Source organism: Grus americana, chromosome 14 (genome assembly GCF_028858705.1).
Source record: "Grus americana isolate bGruAme1 chromosome 14, bGruAme1.mat, whole genome shotgun sequence".
Taxonomy (NCBI): Eukaryota; Metazoa; Chordata; class Aves; order Gruiformes; family Gruidae; genus Grus; species Grus americana.
In genome coordinates this window covers 6,299,487-6,326,076 of record NC_072865.1, presented here as the reverse complement: position 1 = coordinate 6,326,076, position 26,590 = coordinate 6,299,487, and the positions used below count along the sequence as shown (strand labels likewise).

At 39.9% G+C, this 26,590-nt stretch overlaps 1 protein-coding gene across 2 annotated transcripts; it reads right to left on the bottom strand.

The window, feature by feature from the left end:
* Positions 1–2,243: 2,243 nt before the first annotated feature.
* On the bottom strand, positions 2,244–26,516 carry MAML1 (mastermind like transcriptional coactivator 1). 2 transcript variants are annotated; one of them, XM_054841591.1, is made up of 5 exons: positions 26,043–26,516; positions 14,934–16,346; positions 12,434–12,703; positions 8,456–8,570; positions 2,244–6,379 (listed from the first exon to the last, which is right to left on the bottom strand). In XM_054841591.1, exons 1-5 carry the CDS (start codon positions 26,409–26,411, stop codon positions 5,388–5,390), a joined length of 3,159 nt encoding a protein of 1,052 aa, XP_054697566.1. In that variant the 5' UTR covers positions 26,412–26,516; the 3' UTR covers positions 2,244–5,387. The 2 variants fall into 2 exon arrangements, with proteins under 2 accessions (XP_054697566.1, XP_054697569.1); XM_054841594.1 differs by having other exon boundaries at positions 14,934–16,343.
* Positions 26,517–26,590: the final 74 nt, after the last annotated feature.

Here is a 26,590-nt window from a genome sequence, read left to right as displayed (position 1 = left end):
TGAGTGGGAGCAGCAAGTTTCTTCTGGTTTTGCTCTTCATTGCCTCAAAATCCCATTGTGACAGCTTATCAAGTTGAAAACTTAAGTTAATTCAAATATACAATTCAAAAACAGATGCACGTAGAATACCACAACTGCTCCCTTTCTCTGCAGAACACCCATATAATGTGACTTTAGACCCTCCAAGCTGCTAGCAGACCCAGACTGAAATAGAAATAAAACAATTAACCTTGACATAATCTAGCGGTGATCCGAGATTTCGTCTGGGGCGTCTAACATAGAAGTCAGAGGGGGAAATGTCACCAGGAGTCTACTTCTGCTTATACCATTTAGAAAACACTTCCCTTACAGATTTACGTTAGCCTCGGGAAAAACACTAAGAGCAAGGAAAAAAAAAATCCTTTTCTGAGCAGAGGTTGGCCACAAACTGCCACTCACTCCTTAAAATCTTTGGAAAAACATGCACGTGCACATCACTTCAATGAGAGACAGTCTGAGAAATTTCTGGTTTACTCAATATTAAATACTATGCAGCACTTTTAAGGGGGTGATAAAGCAAAAGTTAATGAAGTAGTAGCTTCACAGTTCCCCACAGGCTACAAACAGCTCATCCCGCTATTGTTACTCATTATTACATTTGGTTCTTTATAAGCTGCTGAAGTCACGGGTCCCCTCCTCCCCAAAAACACAACTCAAGACTTGTAGAGTAGGAATATACTCAAGATACACCCAGGTAAGTCAGGATGCACTTTGGAAGGAAATCTGCAGGCTCCGAGCTGGGGCCTTAAAACACAACAGCTATATAAGACAGCAACTTCAGAGCTTGGAGAACAATCTTTCAATGTTTGAAGCTGATTAAAATTCTTATTACATAGGGGGATGCTTGAAATTACAGTAACATCCAAGATGAATAGAGTCTTAGCAAGAAATGCATGTGTCATACTTTGCAATTTCTTCTTTATCGCTACTGCTAAATCTGTGGTTGAGGAGATTTGAGATGTTAGTTTAGAACTGAAGACTAGATATCATCAGTTAAAAGGCACACTCGACAAACAGGAAATCCTACATAAATAACTGAATTCCTGGGTCTGCTGCAAGTGGTATGATTCACTAAGAGAACTGCTGTGAAACATTCAATTCAGAGTAATTTGTCAAGTAACAGCTCATTAACAAGAGCATATTAACATCCAAACACACACCACCAGGCTCCGTTGGGCACGGACAGAGCCACGGAGCATTGCTTTACTTCTAACCAACACACGTGTAGGTGTCCACTGTAAGAGGCTCTGAAACACCTGCCAGGTCTGAATCACCTATTTTGCTGTTATTTCCCACAGCCTCTTCAACCAGCCAGCTCCATGGGGCCGCTTAGTGACCTTACCAGTGTTAAGCCAAAATCTTCACACAACTCGTTGCCAGCGTTTTGTTCCTTGTTCAGAAATATTAACTCATGCTTGCAGTACGTGTTCCTCATTTCCCAGTTTGGGGCTTTTTGTGCAATCTGCCTACATCAAACAAACATGATCTTTGTCTTTTTACAAGTCTCAAGGAAACCAATTTGAATCTCTAAGGCCTGTTATTTTGAGGAAATCTGAGCATATTTTTAGAACTCTACAATTTTGCACACTTGAGCAGTTATTAACATCTTTTTCACTAACAACTCTGCAGTTGTATTTCCTAGCTGAAGGCCCACAACTGCATTAAAAAAAATAAAGTCCAGAAAAGCGGGTGTACCGTAAAGCCTTGTTTTCAAAGGAAAGTTTTCTAAGGCCTCTTTATGCAGTTCTGGCCTGTTTAAATGGACTTTCTGAAACCGTAAGAATTGGTAAGACACAGCAGAAGAATTTGAGCCTTAGTAGCAGGCCGACCAAAATCGTGTGCTGGGATGAAGGGAACCATCTCACTAGGAACAACAACGCTGAACACTCTGCTCAGCTCACACAAATGTATAAAGTCACTCCATGTATGTTTAATACACTAGCAAAATATTTATTTTATAATGATAAAACAGAAGTGAAGGATTTCTTTTTGGTGTGCACCAGTAATTGTAGTAAAAGAATAAGGGGATTAATGGACTCTTTATACATTTCAATGACAAAAATTCATAAAGGTTAGCATCAAATTCAACTGTTCTCCATTTACAAGCATAAAACTTACCATAATACCCCCCGAACACATATATAAAGAATTATAGTTTTAAAATCTATAAAAAGTAAAAAATATACAGTCAGAAGATCTAACTCTTATTCAAATCTTTAATATAAAATTGTAAACATTTATTTACACAAAGGAAATGTGTATAACAAAATTTTGAGCACCCTTTTCAATTGAATCGTGGTTTTTGGAAGGCAGTGGATGTTGCACAGTGACGCTCTCACCTTTCCTACCCAACCAAAACCGCAGTTTATAAATAAAGCCATGGGCGGCTGGCTAGGTACAGTTCAGGGGAGATACATTTTATTGCTCTGAAGCTGCAGCAAATGGAAAGCCCAAGTGCATATATAGACAGCTACATGTTAAAGGGCATAAAGGCAAAGCCCAGCCCTACCCATGCACCTATGTACATCTAAACCGTATTTTCATTTCCATTGAACTGTTTCAACTTTGTTCAAGTGATACCAAATTTTCAACAGTCTGATCGCATTATGTGGACAGGGACCAAAACCAGAAGCGAGGGCTGTTTTTCCTACCAGGTTAAATGCTGTTTGGATCCTGTTCACATATGAAGACTGATGGGCATTATAAGCCAGTTTGCCTAGAATCACGCTTAATTTTAGTTCAACAGTACCATGAAAAGCCCGTCATCAAATCTAGATACCATCCTGAACAAGCCCTCTGGTCAAGCAGGGCAATATCCACCTTCTCTTCCAGAAACAGTGGAGGAAAGAGTACATCTGCATTTTCCTGGACATTTAGCTGGATTGCCTTTTTGGTAGTAATAATGCAAACAGCAGACGTTCTCTTCTCCAATTAAGAAATCACAACTGGATGGATTGTATTTTGACTTATTCAGAAGAAAGTCCGTGTGCAAAATCTACTGGAAAAACATAGCAGATTTCACCACAACCTACACAGGGAAGAAAGAAAAGCTGAATCCTACTACCCTGTTATTTCTCTCAAGTGTTTGTAAGGGGGAGAAAAAATTAGTGACATTGAAGAATGTCACTTGAAATTATGAGGTCCCAAGCACCCCCAACAGGAAGGGAAGGCACACTGGTGCAAAGTTAACCCATAAAAATAAAAATACAGCAAACACTCCTTCCTCTGCCACTGCTAGTTTATATCTATACTCTTCTAATGACACTTACCTTGGACCAGTTTTTGGTTTAACTTAATAGTAAACCAAAATCACTAGCTCTTTTCTTAGATTGCCAGTATAAGAAAAGTTAGCATCAGTTATTTGCATCTCAACTACTTATCCTAGAAAATATCAGAAGTGTCAGCAACCAAAGTCACTAACACCTTCATCTTCCCATCCAAAGACAATCTTTATGTTATCTTTTCAAAAGCTCTATGAGGGATTAAGTCTGCTTCAGTGAAGTTTTATCCACTATTCAACGGTGGGATCCACTGATCAATGCACATCTTTCACCAACAGTTCAACATGATACAATATCAAATCTGTTCAACAGAGCGTAATTCATCCACACTAGGTAAGTGTGCTGGACAAACCATGTTCCATGCATATTTGGAAAGGGTTAAAGTATTAGTGTTAAAAAGCAGTTTTTAAAAGTGCAAATTGTCTCATAAAGGAGCTGCAGACACAGTAAAATATTTTCCTTCTTTGAAATCAATGTTATCCTTCACTTCCCTTCACCCACTCTGGAAAAAAACTCTCTCTCACGCATCTCTGCAGTGCAGAAAACTCCCAAAGAAGCCAGTCTGTGTTGAAGGAAATTGCTTTTAAATCACAATGCTGGGTTTGGTTAGAAAGTTTAAAGAGTTTTCCAAAAAAGTGGATTTAAAAGGGAAGAGGTATTTGTGCATTTAAAACAAAAGCTTTCGACTTTATTTTCATTTTAAAATAAAGGTTAAGGCAAGGTGGTTTGTTGGCGGATAGGGGATTTTTTTTGGTAGAAAGTAAGGACTTTGGAACACTGACTGTTCCCATTGTGGTTTTTGTCCTTTCTGGGACTGACCCCAATGTATGGATAAGAGGTCTCCTTGGGCTGAGCTGAAGAACCAGCATTTGCTTCAAGAGATAAAGAAGTAAATCCACCAGTCTATAGAAAGATTATCAAACTCGTAACCCAGTATTAAAAAAAAAAGTATTTAAAGGGGGAGAGTTCCATATTGGAGCAACCCTGATACAAGTATTCTCCCAGGCTGCCTGTGCTATTATTGCTGATAAGGACTTTTCACCTCTCAGCCAAATTCTTTTTTCCTCGTTTTTATCCTGAAGTGACAAAGTCTTGTGCTCATTGCATCACCGCTAACTTTGGGGAATGAACTGCTCTCCAAAGTTAGTTTTACTTTTTACAACAAAGAAAACTATATGAGCTGTCATGAAGCAAAGCCTTCATTTAAATAGAACTACCTTTGGAAATAAGTTATGAAGAAACAGGTGCAAAGTAAATGGCTTTACAATTCACGTTAAACCTACTATAGTTTAAAAGTTCTCCCATAAGAAATTCCCCCTTTAAACACAGCAAGGTATAAGCCAAGAACTGTGCCTCTCTACAACAGAGTGCAAACTGCAGCTTAAAAGACTACAATCTATTAAGACGACTACCTAGACTAACTGGCCAGGTTTTAATACTTTCTTTCATCTATCACCAGCATCTAGAAATATTTACTGTGAAATATCACTTGCTTATTGAGAGTACAGGCACATGCTTCAGCGATGGGGAAAATAAACAATTCAAAACATTTTGCAAGCATACTCAGGTGCATACAGCCTCTTCTCAAATAAAAAGTCAGAAGTTTGATGGACAGTACTATAATAGCATGTCAAGCTATGAACAAATAATGATTGCAAGTAATAGCTGCAGGAGACTAAGCCCTAAACACAATTTGTGCAACTATTTGCTTTCTTTCTGCACTATTTCTGTGGAATTTTGTTTTTATTTTTTAAATAATTAAAAAATTCAATTTTAGAACACTGCAAGTGAGATTTCTGAAAGGCTGGCTAGGATGTGCACAATTTTATTTTTGACCTGTTCAAGCGTGCGACTCCTTAGAGACACCAAGGTAAAGCGCACTGCTCCTGCAGACCTGCCTGGTGCACCATCACCATGTATTAACACTCATTGAGCAGCAGCTCCAGTCCCTTTCCCAACCATTTACCTCTAATGCCTGCAAGTCTCCTCAATGCCACAGGGTTTTTTGGTCCAAGTGTTGTTTATATTTCATGAAATAATTAAAAAAGTAGAGCCCCCACCCCCATTTTAATGAGTTCCTAATAACTCATCCAAATCATTCATCCACTCCTCTGAAGTCCTGTTTTTCAGCAAAGAGTCTATCAGATCTGTGTCACCAGTTAAGTTCTGAAGTCCATTATTGCCTGACTGGCCGCTGTAGGCAAAAGGCAGCTCTTGACTGGTTGTCCTCACAGGGTACCCTTGACTACAGTGCAGATTACCTCTGTTGGGCATTTGCTGATTTGGATTCTGGTTGAAAGCATTCAGATCTGGAACAGTCTGGTTCATGCCAGGCAAGACTTGCTGCGAGGGTACCTGCTGTTGTGCGGGTGGATTTGTCCGCTGCTGCGCACCTAAAGATGACGACAACATCTGCCCAGAGACGGCAGCATTCATAGAGGTCATCGGTCTGCTGGTGCTTAGGCTTACCTGAGGCATTCCTTGGGCAAACTGTTGGTTGGCCATCTTTAGATGAGTTTGCTGCATGTGGAAAGAGGAGCTGGCAGTAAATGGTCCTAAGCCACTGTTTGCTTGTGTCTGGCTGTTAATATTAGGGATACCTTGGTGTTGCCAAGATGGATTTTGAGCCCCCATAGCAGCTGGTACTCTTGCCATCTGTGGCTTAGATAAGGTTGGATTCAGTGCACCCTTATTGTGCTGCTGAGAAATACTTGAGTTTGCTAAGGTGTTCTGGCCATACCCAGCAGGAACGGCAGCACCCTGGCCCAAGCTGCCCTGTCTCTGCATCGGCGGCTGTCCATTGGCACTTTGAGTTGCGTGCTGGGGAACCATCTGGGTCATACCAGATGCCAAGTTGTACAATCCCCCTCGCTGAATGTTTTGCATATTGGTGTACTGAGTCACCCCCCGATCCTGCTGACTGGAGCCTGACTGGAGCGGAGGAACAGAACTGTGTCCAGGTCCCATCTGAATCATGTTCTGGGTTTGAGGAAACATCCGTGGACTACTGGAGTTGGACTGTCCTAAATTACTGACTCCAGGCATAGCTGAAGATGACCCTGAAATACAAAGAAATATTTTGTACATTAAATACCTTGGTTCCACCAGAGCCAAGCTAGGCTTGTAGACGCTATAATCCAGAACAGAAGTGCAGTATAAACCAACCTACGCAACCAACACAGAGACAGCAGTACTCAAAGGGTGTGAATTTTTGCACCAGTTAGCACCGCCTCCTTGATGTCAACCACAGATATGTCAATGTCCTAAAAAAATCTGAATACTACTTCTAAGAATTCAGCATCATCAATTTAAAAAAAAAAAATTAGACTTTAAAGGCAGAACTCTGATATTTCTTTGTGAACAAAGGTATGCACACATACTTTGAAGCGTATGCACAATTTGCTAGGATGTTAAAAAAATATCACTCAGTGCACACATTGTCAGTTATTCCGTGCATACACTGTATATCTCTTATTGTACAACGGTAGGGTTTCCAGTCCTGTGTTTTCCCAATTTGAGAAACCTCTTCTGTTTTATATAACTTTCAGTATTTTTTTTGGTCAAGTATCTTTTGGGTTTCTACAATGAAATATTTGCTATGTTAATATGCAATGCTGATAACCAAGCAAGATGATTTGCAAAAATAAGTCTTCTCAGCAAACCAAAAAGTCCTTTGTTCTTGTAAATTCTGAGTAAAGTTTGTTCCTGTAGAAGAAACAGCCCCCTACTTAAAGCAAAAAAAAAAAAAAAAAAAAAGAAAAGCACTGTGAAGTGTAATGCATATACCCCCCCCCCCCCCACCTCTTACAGTCAACCAAGGGAAACCTACCTAAACTAGTATTTACTCTACTTTCAAACCAAAAAGCTGCATGATTTTTCATATTTTAAGACAGCTGAGGAATATTGGCTCTCCATTATTATTAATCCAACTTTTATTCAAATATATTCAAATATAATTCAAATTATATTGAATTAATTATCAACCAAGCACACCATAAAACCACCAATGTTACAGGGGGGTGGATGGGTGGGGGAAGAGTTTTACTGGAACACTACAGTGAAGACATAGCACACATACCAGGATTTAAGATGTAAAAAACAGTTACAATCATTGTAACAAGGAAAAAGTAGTTTTAATAATACTGATGCTCATTACAGCAAAACATACTCTAGCAGGTGTACTCCTGTATTTCTGTAGAAAAGTGGCAGGACAAAAAAATGTTTCAGTGCAACATTTGCACAGCTTTTGAAGGATGCTACTGATCACTGTGTTAACACACAATCCTTTTGTATTGGTATCAAGTTTTTTCAGTTAAGTAACAAAACCCCATCGCAGCTCTACTAGACACTGCATAGTGATGAACACTGTCAGAATGAAGGTATCACATTTCTGTTTGCATCTTTTCCCTTCAGGATTTATTTCTGTGGGAACATAGAGAGTAAGGAAACAAAACAAAGGGAATAAACACTTTTTTGTACTCCAGGTTTATGAAAAAAGACAAGTGGCTTCTTGATGCCCTGTTAAGTAAGGATTTTTCAGGTAAGGAGATGAGTTTTTACTGTTCTCTAGTTCTTCCACATTCATGAAACTATTCCAGCTTAACAGTAACAACATCTTTTATTTATCAGCGTTAACACACTGAAGACGTACCAAGCTGCCTCTCCTATGAAAACATAAACATACAGGACACTAACATGTAATGAAGAGAATTCAAATTGCATTCCCTTCTAAAGGTAGCAGGGATAAGAATATTGGAGAATTTTAAACTCATCCTAGCAGATGAGAGAAAAAAACCTGAATCCTAATATATGAAAGTTAAGGAGAATTCTCAACCTGTAAATGGGTATGGTAGTATAAAAAGGCCTTTAGAACAATGAAGGTACTTAAGAATTCTACACGTTTCCAAAGTAATATTAAGAATCAGAAGCTTAAGTTGTCCCAGATATCTGGGACAGGGGAAGCTATTAATTTGCAACTGAATCAGAGTATAGATCTAAAAGCTTGAAGGCACAGTGACGTGGGAAGATGTTGTAATACATTTAATTAAAAGCTATCCAATGCAGGAAATTTGAAGACACCTTGTTTTTCACTCCTGATATTTTTCTGCCATTATTTCAAATGCCATTTTACTTACCTGTGAACTGTCCAACCTGTTGCTGGTATGGATTCTGCGGTTGATCCTGATACTGGGGAGGTGGTCGAGTCAGATGCCGCTGCAGTTGTTGCTCTTGTTGCTGCCGCTGTTTCTCCTAGGAAAGGTCCAATGCAAGACAATTAGAAAATAAGTCAAACTTTTTCCAAGGGTGACTACCTTGGATAAAAACAAGTCATCTACATACTTTCATGTGGAGCTGGTAATTAAAGGGGCTTCTGCAGCCTTAAAGTCACTTCAGACCTTTGCTCTCAAGGTTCAAACACAATCAGTTTAATTTGATGAGTGACAAGACTAGGAACTCAGAGACAACAGCATGCATTACAGGAGTTACTGCAATGCATGTCTGAAGCCTTTAAAACATTGAAAATCTGAGATGTTAGTCTTTTAATCAGTAACATAATCAACAGGCATTTTTAGCAATAGTCTAAAGACACTCACAGGTACAAAAAGAGCAAAAGCGAGCATGTATAAAAAAAATTCACACGTACTTTTTTTGCTCTTTACCCCCAGATCAATTTATTTTAGATCGCTCTTTAAAGTACAAGTCATAAATATAAGCAAAGTTATGTTACACAGAAAAGTAAAAACTGACCATGTAAATATTTTCTAGCCCTTGTTTTCAAAAAAGAAAAAATATACACAAACCCAAATTCTTACATACCACAGGTTGTATGTGCAGAACTAAGTTTATAACAGAAGCTATAGAAGTTTTGTAATCATTGTTCAAAACCATTTTCTTAACAACGCTCCAATCAGTTGAAACAAACCCTACTAATGATTCAAAATAACCTTGTCTCTTTAAAAGCCTACCTACTCCATGACAAAACCATTTGAAAAATAAAACAAGCGATTTTTCTATTAGGAAACTTTTGGGGAAAACGAAATCTAAAGCCTTGAGGGGAATGTCGAGAGGGTATGTACACGCACTAATAGTACACTCGGAGATTCTGACAACATAACAGCCAACAGGCTGCTTTTACAATATGAAGCAACAGACATAGTATTTCTGGCTCTTCTTCCACAGATATCTTCAACCAGACCAAAATTCTGAGATAACTAAGTGGTGATACAACGCACAACTACCTACTTATCTGACAAGTTACCCAGAACACAGAAGGGGACAGAAATTCTCTTCCAAGAGCACTGGGATAAAGACACAAGCAATAACCCTTTAAAGGAGGGCCTAGTGCAATGTAACAAATAGGCAGATACACATTACTACCATCCTTTTGAAATGTCTACAACTAAGAAGCTGTTGAGACATGCAGAGGAATGAAGAGGGCAGGCTGCTTGACAGAAAGGACCTGCTACTTGCAGGACCAGTCAAACCTGAAAGGGGCTGACCACAGAAGCCAAGGAGAGATGCCATAGTTCTGAGAGAAACCAAGAGCTGCAGAGCCTGGCTCAGGGGAAACAAAAACACACACCCCCCCCAACCCACAAAAAAAAAAAAAACCACAACAAAAAAAAGATGCAGGATACCAAATGCAAAGAAACAAAACCTTTAGAGTAGCAGGGAATGGCACTGAAGCTACCTGAAACTATAATTCTCCTGCAAAATAGAGATCAACTGATTCAGAAATCTTTTTTGTAAAACTACATCCAGTAATGGCTGTGTATCCAAAGAAATAAATATCAAGTTAGAAAGCTAGTAAGATCTAGCTTGACTGGGCAGCACAAAGCCATGCAATATCTAAGTCTGTTCAGCTCCAAAGCAAAGCTGCTCCTTATTTGGGATCAGAATCCCATTATCACTATACAAAGATACAAAATGTAGAAGTTAGTTGTGGTTCTAGTTAACGCATCTAGGACAGGAATCAAATATTTTCATAATACTAATATTTACTTCAGCACCATGTGCTGGCTAAGCAGAAGCAAATAGGTAGGCAAAAAATATTTCAACATTGTTTGAGATATGCTGCTTATCGCTCTGTTCAGAGAGGTCTGACATCGGTTAGGTCCATCATTTAGCTAAGGAAACCTACTGAGCCACAGCTTTCAGAGCTCTAGTAATGTGCATTCATCAGAGGTGCAAAAGTACAAACAGGACACCAACACCTCCCATTTCCTTTCTCCCCACCTTCTTTCAGAGAGTACCTGTTTGTTAATGTTTTGGAAGAGTAACAATTAGTAATTTTTGACATTTGGTATTAACATACAAGGCATCAAAACCTAAATAATTTACTAAAAAGTATTTATGTATATAAAGTTTATAGAACACAGAAGTCATACAGAAAAATATTGGTTTTACAGAAAAATATTGGTTTATTGAAGATCTGGGCATTCTTTATATTCAGTCTTTGATAGTATATTTACCAACATAAACAATATTTCCACCATGATATTCCCTCAGCCCAAATTGTATTTTTACCGAAATAACTTAGCCAGTGTTCATATCATTTTCTTTAAAACACTGTCAACCACATTCTTATGTTTTATCTACATTGGGTCAAGAACTGAAGGGGCTTTTCTGTCACCTCAGTCTAATTCTGAATTTTAACAGAAGTCTCTAAGTGATCAAAAAACCCCATTCCCTACATCTTGGCACAGCCGTAGCTCCACGATACTGCAGATCCTACTACCCTCTTCCCCTCAAAATGGGCTCCCCAACCAAGATTTCACATATTTTCAGTTCAGATGAGACTCTATAATTTTCTTCCTTCTTAAATAAAGCTTCTGATGGACAGTTGCTGCAATAAAAGTCAAGGTGTGTGTGTCCTCTGCACCAACCATCACCTGACCTTCTCTCACCATCTCTATTTTCCAAACTATTATTACAGTGAAAATCCTATCTACCAGGATAACAACTCCCAACTTTAGAGTTGAGAACATTGAGATTTATTACCTTTTAACAGTGCTGAAAATTAAAGAAATTACACATTCCCAACTGTATTTTTTTTAATTCTCAGGGAAAAATGCAGTTCACTTTTTTTTCCCTCCCACTAAACCACTGGCTTTTTTTGTTTCCCTCCCATTATTCTCAAAGACAACACTTTCCATGGCTCTTCCCTCCCCCTCTTCCCATCATCTTCAAAGACAAAACTTTTCAGCAGTACAGACCATTACATTTTCCAGAAGATCTGAATACCAGATTGTCCCTGGGTCTCACAAACCTTCTCTGAAAATTCATCTTCCCCTTCCTCCATACCACATACTGATAATTTCTCTGTAAGCACAGTGCCAGTGCCTGGAACATGCCTGCAAGGACTTTTAAAAATGCAAAAAAGCACCAATGACGGGAATAACGCTCTCTGGGCTGATTCCCAGCTGAAAGACTCGCAGAAGTTTTAAAATTTAGAAAAAAAAACACAAAAGGAGCCCATTTCCCTGAGATAGGTTAAAGCAGCTTTCTGCAGTCTGATGGACAGCAGAGTTAAATTCCTTTGGCAGGATAAGATGCAAGTTGGATGCAGAGGTCTAACTATCTTCCCCAAATAAACAAGTGGAAGATGTTCTAAAATTTGAAACATGAACTGCTGTGGATCTCACAGGGAAGAAAGGCAGAAGGCACAATAAGCTTACAGAGTCCCTTGCTCATTACTTCCATTTCTAAAGCTCTACAAAACACATCAACTGTATCCCAACCTTATCTTTTATTTTTGCTCTGATTTCATTTGCCTTTCTTCTTTTGCAAAGAATCACAGCATCGCTGGTATGATACCTTCTCTCCATGTAGGGATTGTATTGTCTTGCATTTTCATACTACACAATTCTACCTGTTTTATTCTTTTCATTCACCACAATGCCTTGTAACAATAGAAAAAATAAGCCTTGGCACTCAAGTGCTACGTGTTTGAGTTACTTTTATAGAAACATAAAACAGCAATTATATACCAAAGCACCTTGCAGCTTACATTCCTTATTTTGTAATGTGATAACTATTCAACAAGATCTCAAATGCTGTTTCAGTCCAAAGCAAATCAGTGCAAAGAAAAAAAGACTGCTGGCCCCTCTCACCTGCTCAGCCAGAAGATGTTGCTGCCTCTGCTCCATTAGGAATTGCTGCTTCTGTTGCTCCATGAGCAAATGCTTTTGTTGCTGCTCCCTCTGCTTCTGCTGGTCCATCAGCATTTGGTGTTGCTTCATCACTGCTGCTTGCTGCTGATTGCTGAGATAAGGTGGGTTGCTGTGGTTACCTGCCATGGAGACGTTGGGAGCCTGGGCACCCACGCCAGGGCCAGGGACAGAAACAGGAACACGAGGAACATTAGGAGAAGGGTTTTGATCCTGCAGAATATAGAAAAACAGAAAGAAGTTAGCCCTCCGGAATTTAGAAACTGTATGTAGTTTCACAAACGAGGACAGGCACTTTCATAGTGGTGACCACAATTTGTACTATTTTTATCATTTTACAAGATAAAGGAAAGAGACTTTATAAACAAAATCTACACAGGGAGGGGAATCATAACACATCTTTGAAAAACAAATTGTGAATTATTGCTTATTTGTGCACTTACTACTTCAGAAAAATAAGATCAGTTCCTTATATTTTCTCATCTTTATGCAATAGCTTCTTCACTTGTGAAGCTTCTAACAGAAAAGGCAAAGTGTAATACAGTTTCCAGTTCAGCTAATTAAAGACAGCAAAAAAACCCCATCTATAAAGTGCCAGACACAGAAGTGAGAGTTCAGTGTTAAGATCAGAAGCTCCACAAGATTCAGAAATAGAGGCTTTAACTTCTGTCCCAAAGTCCAGCTCAAACAGGTGAGTATAGCTGTGTGCTTCTGCTCAGCCAGAGAAACAGCACCAGTTACAAACAGCACTTCAAACTCATCAGTTTCAGTTAACTTTGGTAGCAGATTTTCAAACACTAAATTTTTCAATTTTCATTATACAGAACATTTATTTAAATCCTGCCTCTCCGTCAACATTTAATTCAGCAAATGTTTATGCCTCTGCTCCTGAAGTTTGGGGTTTTTTGGTGTCAGAGTATTTACTATTTGCAGGTGAAGAGGAAGAAGGCTATCACTAATCAAAATGAGTCTTGAAGTATATTTTCCAGCAATCCAACCATCACCATATTCCACAGAGAAAAAACAGATAAGCCTTTTATTATTAATTTTTCATAAGTCTGCTTTCTTGGGAGATTCGAACTTGGGATAAGCAAAAGTAACATGGAACGATTATCATTCAAGATCTGATACTGTCGTCTCTTTACCAGCAAATCCATAAGCACAGTTCAGCCTCGTCCTTAATTATGCAAACAGATACAACTTTTAAGTTTATGTGTTTGGCTGTTGGTTCTCGCCTTCTGCAGTTTCATAAGAAATCCTGAGCCAAATACAAGTAATGCTGTGCTAAGTTGTTCTATATGCAAGCTTTTGAGAAATTCTCCGGAAGCGTTCATCAGTATTTCTGATGCAAGCACCACTCATGTTTTCCAGTGAGGGGGAGATGCGATGTACACAATGATCTCTACCCTGTTCCTCCTTCTTCCATTAAAACGTTGTTAGATTGTTACTTCTGCTAACTTTTAAAGAGATTAATTGACCTCAAATCTTTATTTGTACATCAGTGTGGTCTTCATCACAGGCTAATTAGATCTTTTTCACAGGTTTTTTGTTTTGTTGATGGAACACATGACTAGAGCTGGATCTCCAACAGCTTTTGCTAGAGGAACTTTAATCCTTATAACGAAGACCTTTTTTCTCAACAAGCCCTCTAGTATGTGCATTGCAGGCACACGTTACAGAACCCTAACAAGTCTATACCTCCATCCACTACATAAATTTTCACCTGTAGCATACTGTAGTATCAGTTATATATAAGGCAAAGCAGCACTATCTGGAATTTTCCTTTACAGGAAAACCTGAAGCATACTGCTTCAAGCAGACAAATATTACATTATTCATTCTTAAAGTTGTATTTCCCTCCTATCCCATGCTTCCCCAATCCTCAGGGACTTAACCAATAACAAATTCTTAGATTTGAAAAGCCCCAAGAACACCCAAGAAATCAGGAATGCAGCCCCTACTTCCACCTCTCTTCAAAAAAAGCAGCAACTGAAGGCATGTCTTTTTATAGTAAGCCAACTCTGACACGAGTAGGGACTAAAAACAAGGTAAAGAAATCAAAGCTTCTTTGAGAACACTGTTTAACACTACAGTTTTATAGGAGTTATTTTAGGCAAAAGTTTACAAAGCATCTATTTATCTTTGTAAGTAGAAGCTTCTATGAAGCGTGACATAATTTGTTGCCCACAAAGTATATTAAACTGGCAATCACACGTTACCACATGACCTAGAACCAAGTACTAAAAACTGTCCCCAGCAGAAAAGAGAGTTCTTGATTCTTGTCTCAGCTTATTACATATTATCACTTTCTTCTTCAAAATCACGTGGCATCTGTTTTGAAACAATACCAAGTAATCTGTACTCTAGTCTTACCTATCCAACACCCTCTTGCAAAACCTTAAATCTGCTACTAAACAAACGTAACAAAACTCAGGACATTCACCTGACTGTGCGGTAGTCGGTAGGCAATGTTTCCAGACTTGGGTTTCAACAGGATCATCCCATTTTGGTCATCGCTCACATGAGACAGCGGTGCCTGCTGGCGCTGTTGTATGTATGCCAACATGGGAGTCTTGTTCTGACCAGGTACCGTAACCCCCTGATCACATTCCGCTTTGTAATGTGAAAGAGGTTTGGTGTTCCCATAGTCCAGCATAGAGCCTTGACTATTCACAGGGTTCTGGTTCAAGCTGTTTTGCTGATGACCCAAAATGTTCACATGGTAATTGCCTCCAGCTCTTGGTGAGCTTTTATTTCCCATATTAGGTATCATGAGTTTCTGATTGTTGAAGTCTGACTGGTAAACTGATGGGCTGGTGGGATTTTCCATGGTATATGGGACAGCCAGTGGACTATGAGAAGGCCCAGACTGTTGCCACGTAGACATCTGATTCGTTTGGTGGACTTGTGAAGCTTGTTGCTGGTTCTGCAACATCTGGTCCCTCTTCTGCTTGGCAGCAATCTGCTGAAGTTGATGAGCAGAAGACATTTCTTTGGCACTTCCTGCACCCTTCCCAGGTAACAACACATTGGGGAGAGGCCTCTGGACGTTCTGAGAGTGGTTTGATGCCTGCATCATGGGTTGATTAGGATTTTCAGTCATTGACTGACTGGAAGGCTGAAACATAGCCTGAGAGCTACCAACTGCTGGAGAAGCGGCACTTACAGGTACAGAAGCAGCACCAATAAATGCTGGACCTGAAGAAGTGGATCTAACCTGGGGAGATCCCATCTGTTCCTGTTCAAATGGTGCCGGGGAAAACTCAGTCTTTATGTTAATATCTTGTGGCAATGGAGTCTGCGCAGCTGAATTTGAAGAATCTGCATCTTTTTTCTCTTCAAAGTCTTCATTAAAGAGATCCTTCATGTCTTCATCAGGCACTGATCTATTAAGCTCCTCAATAAGTTCTTTCCATTCTTGCTCATTAAGATTAAGATCAGGCATCAAGTTATTCTGAGATATAGAACCCCCTGCTCCGGCAATCATACATGGAAGATCATCTACCGGCTCCTGCTTCAGCTCTTTGTTCAAACTCAGAGGAAATGAGTCATCAGCATCACCACCTCCATTCATTTGCAGGCTGGAATCTGGAAGACACTTCTTGCTGATGCCATCTAGCCCCATCGGATGTTTTCCATTAAGTTGTAAGGTATCTCCACTGCCAGATTTCTTGTCAAGATGATGGAGTGGAGACACAGGGGGCATTCCATTGGAAGAACCACTGACTCCACCAAGACCATCATCACGACGCAGTTTCTTGGACACAGAAAATACATCACCATAGCCATTCTGCTGGTCTCCGTTCTGAGGGGAAGCAGCACTATCAAGCTTTCTTTTCACAGTCTCATGAAGCTGCTGAAAAAAAAGAAGGTTTTAGTTATTTAATGTTTCATAAATTAGGATTTTTACTTCTTACCAGAACATTGTCTAGCTCTGAATAAAATATTTTAGAGAAAAAAGGCTACATCTTTCCTTTGATAAGATTTGTCTTACAAGTCATCACATAAGACAACTTCCTTACTATAATCTCTTACGGTAAACTTTCAAAAGCATGTACTACATCAGACAGACGCCCCTCCTTCAAACAAAACCAAAAGCTGCCATATGCTTTGACAACAACAAAAGCTAAGAAATGGCTGTGAACTGGAATGTATTACGATTTTTCTGCTTCAAACTAAAAAAAAAATAAAATTGAAGAATGTTAAGATGTACATTATAGATGAGAATAAACCCCTGTATTTTATTTGGCCGATGTACATACAGTATAATTGTTCTGTAAGACTGCTTTATAAAGATGTCTTACATTTCAATATTTAGAGAAAAAGAGAACATTTCTCTTGTGATTATAATTTTTAGAGAAGACTTATGTATACAAATTTTGTACACAATCACATTTTTGGCACTAAAGCTAAACCAGTTTGTCAATAAGCGACCACTGTTGCACACTTCTGTAAAATGCAATCCAGAGTTCAGTCAATTCTATCACAGAGAGGGAGTTTATTCCTTTCTTCCTTTCTCCTAGAGTATTTGCCAGCTGCTCCTCTCTGCACTACGACCACCAGAGCACCAACCAGCTCAACAGTTGGCTTCGCATAGCTAGTGAATGCACATATTCTTTTTCTTGTAGTGCCACCTAGAAGCAACCAGAGGGTATAGCAACAGTTTTACAAGCAGAGTTTTGAGAGCCTTTGTTCAACTTCTCTTTCCTGATAGCATTCTTTCAAATATAAAGTTCTTTCCAGTGACCTCAAAGACATCTGAAAAGGGAATTCATGCACACATCAAATATGACTATAAACTTTTCCTTCCCTCAGGTGCATTCTATAAAAAAAAAGTTATGCTTTGCTTGTGCTGGAATCACTACACCAACACATAGACAAACCTGCAGGGCAGATCCACTGCTCAAACAGAGCAGTTAGCTTCCAGAGGGAAAGCTCCCATCAGCTCCCCTAACCTGTACAACATAACTTTGTACATCTCGTCAGGACACACGAGAAGAATCCCCACAAAAAGCCACCCAGGTGAAGTGTGGTTCACTGAACAACAGTTCTCTCAGATGGCAGAAAAGCAGCTCATTAAACAAACCTCAAGACAAGTATGCTTATTTTAACATTACAGTCTCCACAATGCAGTCCACTAACCCTTGGGGAAAACTGTCTCATCCAAGAACAAACAATGTAAACCTCAAGATCTCAGCACTCAAGCAAGAGATTGTATGCAGAGCCAGCATAAATTATCAGAAGAATTTTACAGCACTTGCCTGGGCAACAGCATTCTTTGATTTAAGGACAGAAGGACTGGTTCACAGTTAATTGTAATTTTTTTGAAAACTGTCTACAGTTAGCTGATCTTCAGAAAAAAAACCACTACTTGTTTAATGCTTGTATAGGCAGCAGCAAAATCTTATTTTTATCTGAGGGACAGACTGCAGCTTCTCAGGAGACTATGATCTTCTGGATAGTTCATGGAAATAACAGCAGAGCAGTGAGATCAGCAGAAGACCTAGTAAGACAAGGCGAGGTGTACATTTGGAGAGGAGGCTGTAACTTTAAATTAATTTGAACATGAGGTCTATGGTTTGGAGCAGCAGATCTAGAGTGAATTTTTCAAATACCAACTTGAAAGAATCACGGAAGTTTACTTTTTTGTAAAAAGGCAAAACAACAGAAAGCAAGGAAGCCTCAACTCAATCACAACATTTGGCTTTCAGTGAGTTCCCCATTGTTTACTTAATACTCCAACTGGGAAAACTGAAGCTCAAGGTGGATGAGTAACTTGCCCAAGGTCATATGGTGAGTCAATCACTCAAAGTTTGGGAATGGATCCTCCTTAATTCTAAATCATTAGGGAAAAACACACTCCCTGAAAACTGACATACAAGTAATAACTTAGTTTTGTACACTGAACACATACTCCTCATGGTTAAAGCAAATTTCTTTATTAAAACAGAACATAAGCCCTTTGGGGTCACCACTGTAACTGCACACAGCTCTTCACGGGCTGCAAAATCCATCTAGGTTGCTGGACAAATACTCCAGGAGTTAATCTGTCCTAAGGTCTTTGCTACTGTACTACAACATTTGCAATATATGCACCTAACTAGTCTAAGATTAAATCATCCATGCTTATAAGCTACACTTACTGTAGTCTAGAAGATACAGACCCCTAATATCCATCATAGGTTTTCTTTCTGTCAATAAAAACACATAGGAGTTTCCATATCTATATGGATTTTAACAGTCGTAATGCTCAGATATCTGATTCTTGGTGACATCTTGACTTTAGCTGCTCTAGACAAAGTCTTCCTGTCACCTAAAATTATATTCCTTTGTCAAAAAAGGAGATTAAAGAAAAAATAACTTTAATAAATTCACTAATGAATTAAAATTTGGGGTGACTCCTTCCAGCCTTGCTTCACCTCAGCAAAATCTAAGGTTATTTGAAAGATATCCTACCTGTAAACGACAGCCAATAGACACATAGGAAACAAGAAAATCTGCTTATCTTCTATCCGTATCAGAAAAGACTGAGCCCAGTTCGTAACCAGGACACTTAACTTCTGAGTTTTAGAAGCTATTCACCAACTGCACTTGCATTCTAGTTCACTTTTCACACTAAAAAGTGTCAAAAGCGTACTTGGATATTGTGGAAATAAGTCTACACTGAGATTTATGCTACTGTAGTTAGCTATCTACAATACAGCCGGTTTAACCAGCTACAAAGTTTTTTAAGCTAAGCAGCTTAAAACTAACATAGTAACTGTGTTCCATTTTCTACCTCCTTTCTTCTCTCAAGAAGAGACAGTGCTATAAAAATCTGTGGGAGCCAAAAGTTACAGGGCCCTTCTCCTCTGCCATCAGAAATATATCCTCATACCTTCTATTTACCCATGTTTAATTTTGAGTAACAGAACCTGAAATTCTCACACCAAATACATTCATATAACTACTCTGCAAATAACGCAACTTTCTCTTGTGAAATTCCTTTCTTACATGCATTTCTTGCATACTATCTCAGCTCTTTATTTCCTAACAGAAAAAGAAATATTAAATTAAGTTCTTCCTCTATTTCTCTGCGTCTATCCAAATAATCTGGTTTAGGTGGAAAAAATAACAAGGAGCATGTGAGATATAAGTCAGACTGCAAGCTATCTACATATCAAGCTGTTCCAAAATGAGCTCTCAAGGCAAGAAAAACCTGTTCTCTTCTGCCAGAAAAGAGAAAAGAAAAGAAAAGAGAAAAAGAAACCCACACTGACAAAGCAAAGCATAGCTTGCTACTCACTAAGAAAATCCCTTTAGCTTTATTGTCCACTATGTGCTGGTTTTGGCACAACTATCATTCTGTAAGGCACAGTGGCCCACTGGTATGCTGTCCACGGTTTCCTTAGCAGAATCAATCACTTATTTATAACACATGAGCCAATCCTTTCCATTGTCACAAGATCAGATACAGAAACGTATTCCCATTTTCTCAACCTACTCAACTTCCCAACAAAAGATAAACCTCCAAGATCTCTGCTATTTAGCTTTGCCTAAAACTATTACCCCAAAAGCATTTATCCAAAGGATTTAAACCAATGTAGGAACAGTGCAAAGAAGGGATGTAAGCAGACCTCAGTCCTTTGGCCCAAGGCAGGACATAGAGTTTCTCAAAGAGGCACTGAAGGGCCACAGGCTGCACCTCATCCACATCACATCATCAGCGCTGCATTTTATTCACATAAGCAAAACAAGACAGTCCTCAACATAACAATAAATACACTTACTTGGCAGGCACACACATGCAAGTCAGAACGTAACTGAGGATTCCTCATGTGAGGAACACCAACTGATAAAACCCCGGTGTCATCCATCACAACAAAAGGGGTGTCCAACACAAGCAGCCTCTGACCATATAATTCACAGTACATAGCGCTATACTGGACTAGGACGCAGGACCACAATGCCAGAGATGGATGCATGCCCAGTCAAATGACAAGGCTTCCATCAGAAAACAGACAGCACACAAATAACTTTTATAAGATATATTCAATCTCTGTCTTAAACCCACCAGTGCTACCACAACGATGCTCAGCCATATTGCAGGGGCGAGTTGGCAGACTTCATAAAAGCTGTCCACAAACTACCACAGAAGCCCAACAAGAAGAAATTGAAAAGCTTTAAAGTTTCATCTACAGCTTTTCTGTTAGCACTGGCAGAGTTCAAAAATTCAGAGTCCAGTGCAGTGCCCTCTTACTACCCTGGTGGGAAAAGGGCATGAATCACTGATCAGAACAGGGGCACAAATTTGTTCTGGTTTGTTGGTGTTGGGTTGCATGGGGTTTTTTTTAAAAGAAAACTATTATACCAGGAATCAAACCATCAGTGTAAAACATTCAATACCTGAAACCACTTTGAGATAATAATCTCAAACCAATGACATTTCAATGCGTTAGAACTTTTAAGCATGAAAGTTTTGTTCACATTGCTCACTTGAAAGGAGGAAATCCTTCACAACGCAGAATTTTTAAACTGAGGACAGTCAATTAAACTACTTTTGTAAAAATCTGGTAATTTGTTATACTTTGAGTCCTGTAACTGAAGACAGTAAATATATATATATAAAAGAAATAAGAAACTGTATGCAAGTTTCATTTTTTTCTGAACAAACACCTACTGAACATAGCAGAAACAAAACTTTAAAAAAATGCAGTTCTTATACTGTGCCTTTTAGGCTCCACATAACGTTCTTGTTCAGTTTTTTAAAGCATCTGTTACAGAGATTAAAATATTCTTACAGGATTCAATAGAGCTTTATTTTTTTTTATTTGGAATAAGTTTACCATCTCAGTCTCAGAATTAAGTCTACAAGGATTTGTCATGAAATACCAGCAAGAGAAATATAATGCTGGTCATTTTCAAAGAAGAGATGCTATATTATTCTAGAAACATAATAAAAATCTAGTTCCAATATGCCTCCTAGCTAGATACCAGCCTTCTCACCTAGAAGGGGAAACCAAAATAGAATTTATCCGGTTTTCTGCCATGGAAGCGGTAGTATTGCAGCACATATAAGCTCCCATGAACCAGAGCTTACAGTAGGTCCTCTATAGTAACAGATTCTCCTCTCCTGCCTGGCCAAGGACAGGAGCAACGAAGATGACAACCTCTTAAGCTGAAACAACAATGCAAATATCAGCAATTGTAATGTATGAATTCTGGACAGAAAACACAGCATTTTGACTACACGACGTACTAAGAACTTCCCGTTTACTGAACACCTACCCACAGCTTCCAAAGTTGTACTCCCCCTGCAACGAAAGCATTTTATTACCCAATGTGTTCCTGCATTCCACTGTGTTGTCAGAACCAAACTGCTGGACTAATTTTAATTTTGACTTTTACTTTAATTCCAGAAGACTTTTGTATTTGGGTGACTGCCTGCTGGAGTGAAAAAGGGCTGTGGATATGCACGTCTATAAATATCTCAAGCCTGCATTAGTCACAAGGGGCAGCTTCTGCTACAGGAATTGTTCTGCTGAATCAAAAAAAACTGCTGTGCCTTCAGCTGCAATGCCAGATCCTCCACCTCACTTGAACTTCAACAGGAGCAGCAGATCAGTCACTCCCAGATCCTTACAATTTAGGAAGCATCTCTGCATATCTAACTAATCTAGTACGGGAAATGTTTCAAACGTACAACAATACCTCACACAGAATTAAAAGGAGACAAAGAAAAACCTGTCTGAGTTGTTGGGCAACAAACTATCAGACTTGTCAGCAAAAACAAACAATGGTGGCAAGACTACACTGCACTATAGTTATGTATAAATAATGTGGAAATAATTTGCTATTTTTGTGGTAAAACATAATTTCACAATTTAACACCCCTATACCACAGCTTACACAAAAATGAGGTCTTCTGAATTGTTAGTGTACCAGCCTGAGCTTCATTAGTGGAATGTTATTAATGCTTGTCAGTACAATCCAGGCAATCTATTCCCTTTAATTTATTATTTCAGGTCTTTTCAACCAGGAAACATTGCATTGCTCTCCTCATACTTAAATTTCTTTTTAAACTTTTTACTTAGTGCCTTTACTTAAATTAGAACTTACCTATTATTAATGTAAAAACTATCACTCCCAAATAAATGCTGGTCTGCTCTTCAGCTTTAACACAAAGCATTCCCGAGGCAGGCCACTGACTAGACCTTCTCTGCCCATTCTAGAAATACTCTCTGCAGTTTTGCAGCAGTCCTAGACAAAGCAAGCCATCTACGCAACAACTGTTCTCAGGTGGGGGAAAAAAACAGTAAGAAACAGGGAGCAGGTCTCCCTCCAAGAGACCATATGATAAAACAAGGAGTGGAGGTGAAAATCCAGATCTTGCCATTCTCCTCATTCCCATGTCAAAGAAATACTTTCTGTTCAGCTCAGCAATACACTACATTATAGCCTATCAGAGAAATACAAGGAAGTCAACCTTTCTACTGCAGGGAATTCAAACAGTGTTATGAGAATGAACTTTCTCCAGTCAGAACTTGGCAAAGAGGAGAAAACGTTCTAGGGGACAAGTCCTGTCTCTTCCCAACTGCTCTATTTCTCAAAAACGTAAGATTAACACAACAGACTACATTATCCAAACACTAAGCATATTCTACTTTGAACATAGCCTTAATAATGTCATCTTAAACAATAGAAATGTGAAGTAAATGTCAACATTTCAATTTCTCATTAAATAAATGGTCTCAAAATTTAAAAAAAAGGAAGTTAATAAGTTTTTCATCTTTTTCCTCAAACGAAGGACAGGCCTACAGGGTGCACAAATCATCCAAGGTATTTCTGTATCAATTCTGCATTCTCTTGGTTTCTGTTGCTCAAATTTTAGAGCTGCTTAGCAAGAAAACAAAGGAAGAATCTACCCCTTACTTCTGCCTGTAAACAAGATCCATCCAACTTCAAGATCTAAAACAGAAAAAAAACTAATGTGAGAAAAAAGATGTGATTTTGGCCATATGAAAAATCATACAAGAAGTTAAGAAGGAAGTGGTGGTGCTATCCTGTTCCCTGTGACTTTTCTGAATTTGCAGAAGATGCTTTGAAGTACAGCATCCGGGAGCACAAACATTGTCCACACACACTTGTGGCAGTGCAGCTTCATGTCCTTTTACTACAAGCCCCGAGATGCTAGATCACAGACCCTTTACATGAGTTGCTTTCTCTTTCAAGGACCATTAACTTTCAACACAAAGTACCAGTTTCCAAGAGAAGATTCATACGCAGCTTCATGGAAAACTCTGGATTGTAACAGCAGTGATAGCTGATAATGCACGTTTCACTGATCTAGCAGCATTCTTTTAAAAGGAATGTGTCCAGAACATTTTAAAACAAGATAATTTTGGTGTTAATCCAAAGTTTATTGAATATTGTAAACCAAACCCAAGTCCTTCCCATACAGGGCACATGCTTGGTCTTGATAGCAGCTACATGATAGCCAGAGGTAAAATACCAACCCAGAGAGGTACCTTTCACACCAAAAGAATGAAATTAGCAGCAAAGCGGTTTTTTTTTTGTTTTTTTTTTGTTTTTCAAAACTTGACTTACTAAGCAAACCAACTTTATGCCCTAGTAACGAGGTGATGAATCAGCAGCTACAATTAAGCTTACAGTCATATATCCTAGGAAGGAAACAGCAGGCCAGCACAAGGAAGAGTCATTCATACACTAAAACCCTCTTCTGTTGTGTAAATTGGCCACTGGCAGCAGCTTCCTGTACAAGAAGGGCTTCCCCAGATGTGCAGTGTATTTCAGAACCTCACTGCTGTTGAGAGCCCTCATTATAATGGATGCTAATTAGATCAAATCCACATCCAAAGCAATTTAAAAGAAACAATACCAATTAAAGACATCTTTCTTTTAGAAGATCAATATGAAGACGTGTAGTGGCAATTTAAGTAACAGGATTTGACGTGCTAAAGAGCTCTGAGTGTAACAAAAAATATGCATTATTAACGGATAGAGCCCCATATGCAAAACATCTTAGAGCCCAGGCAGGAAATAAATAGAAATCCCACCAAGTTTCTAGATAATAAAATACAAGTTTGAGTCATTTTTGTTCTGACACAAGTTTACATTCAAGATCAGTTTACTAAACAACAGCTACCCAGAAAATTTTATAGAATCACTGTCAGGAATGCAAGAGGCTTCCTCTCTTCCTTAAGTACTCTTCTTTAACAACCATCTGAAGTGCTCTAATTGAGTCACAAGTATCATAGTCTTCAGAAAAGTCAGCAAGTCCTAGATTCTCATATGTATGTTGGCAAGAATAGAAACAATTCAGCTGAATAACATTTTCAGTTCATCTTGTAAATACTACAAAGTGCACACATGCTGCCCAGTGCTAGTTACATCAAAGAGGACATTGATGCACCCCGCATTTCAGTATTTCACATCATGCCCAGTCATACTCAAGTATACAGTAAGCTCCATCATGATTCTATTTTAAAATCTGTAACTAAATGAGGTCCAAGACAGCAGAGAATCACATCAGATCAAACACACAGACCATCTTAAAAATATGATTTAATCTATATATTAACATGGAAATGTCGCAGGTTAATTCAGTATCTCCTTTTAAAGACACTCAGAACAGTACTGTATCATTTTCATGCACACCACCATCTAGAAATACCTGGTTTTTAAGAAAGACAGGTATTAAGACAGGCAGCCTTTAAGAGGTTATCCTACTAACCTACATTACTGACGCATTAGTGCATAGCAGTATCTTTAAAGGGCTCAGAATTAAGTTAAGCAACAGCTATCTTGATATACAAACAGGGCTGTATGAATATATCCTGACAACCAGAAATGCTAGAGAAGCCAGAGAAACATTAAGATTTTGAGCTAAGCCAGTTTTTAATGGGTGGAGTGGGATTCCCATAGCGTTCACACCCACTAGAGTGAGTAGCAAATAAGCAGCTACTTTTCCACTGAAATTCTTTCCAAGATGTACCAGAATTAATACATTATTTGTCTTAAAAATTCCCCTGCGGTAATAAGCATATCCTTATCAAGTGACTCCACTAAACCCTGACAGTCTAAATTAAAGACGCGAACAATCAAACACAAAAATCCAAAGCCACTGCAGTATTAATGCTCCCCTGACAGCTTCTGCAGAGATATTTTACATGAATTAGCCAGAAACATAATTCACAAAACACTCCTCTGAATGACTGTAGCCCTCACAGGCCACCCCCTATTCCTACCTCAACAGGCAGCAATTTTTATGTACTCTTCCAGCGCCCAAAGGTGCAAGAGAGAAAATAAAACAGCCCTTATCAGCTGCAAAGCTGTAAGAGAGCAGACAAGTACTCCGCAAAGCGACGCCGACCTCAGCCCTCCCACCACAAGCCATCACACCAACCGTGTGAGCTTGTTTTCCTTCCTCCATCCGGTGCCAGCTCCAGAGGAGAGGTCACGGTGCCAGGCGGGCACAACCACGCCGACCCGCCGGCTCCCTCCACGGCCCCGACCACCCCAGATCCCGACCGGGAACGGGCCGGCCCCTTACCGCGATCAACGTGCTGCTGCGGCCGTGCTGCTCGCCGCTCGCCGCCTCGGCGTCCAGGCCGTTGGCTCCGGTCCTGTCGGCGCTTCCCGCGACAGCGGCGGCCGGCGGAGGGGGCGCGGGCGGCGGCGGCGCCGGGGGCGGCTGCCGGTGCTTGCCGGCCCGCTTGGCCTTGGCCTGCAGGCAGCGCTGGTGCAGGGCGAAGGTTTGCTGGCGCTCCAGCTCCAGGCGCTCCGGGGACACGGCCTGGTAGCGGGACTCGCAGGCGCTGTGGTGCCGCCGGCAGAGCTCGATGCGCCGGCGGAGCCGCTCCATCACCGCGCTGTGCCGCGGCACCACGAACTCCGCCATGGGGCAGGGGGGCAGCACCATGGACCGGAGAGCGAGGGGGACGGCCGCCGCCGTTCACCGGCTCCTCACACCGGACCCCGCCATGGCGGGGACTCCCCCCCCACCCTCCTCCTCCTCGGGCCTTCCCCGGCCTCCGCCGCTCCTCCCCCTCCCGCCGGCCTTACCTGGGCTCCGCGCCGGGCTCGCCCCCGCTCCGGTTC

Bases quoted from the DNA above. Each gene is read 5' to 3' on its own strand.
- MAML1 (XM_054841591.1), bottom strand. From the start codon at position 26,411: ATGGTGCTGCCCCCCTGCCCCATGGCGGAGTTCGTGGTGCCGCGGCAC. The intron at 8,571-12,433 runs GTGAGAGGGGCC...GACCTTTCCTAG, and splicing joins AACATCTTCTGGCTGAGCAG to GAGAAACAGCGGCAGCAACA. The intron at 6,380-8,455 runs GTAAGTAAAATG...TTTGTATTTCAG, and splicing joins ACAGGTTGGACAGTTCACAG to GGTCATCTTCAGCTATGCCT.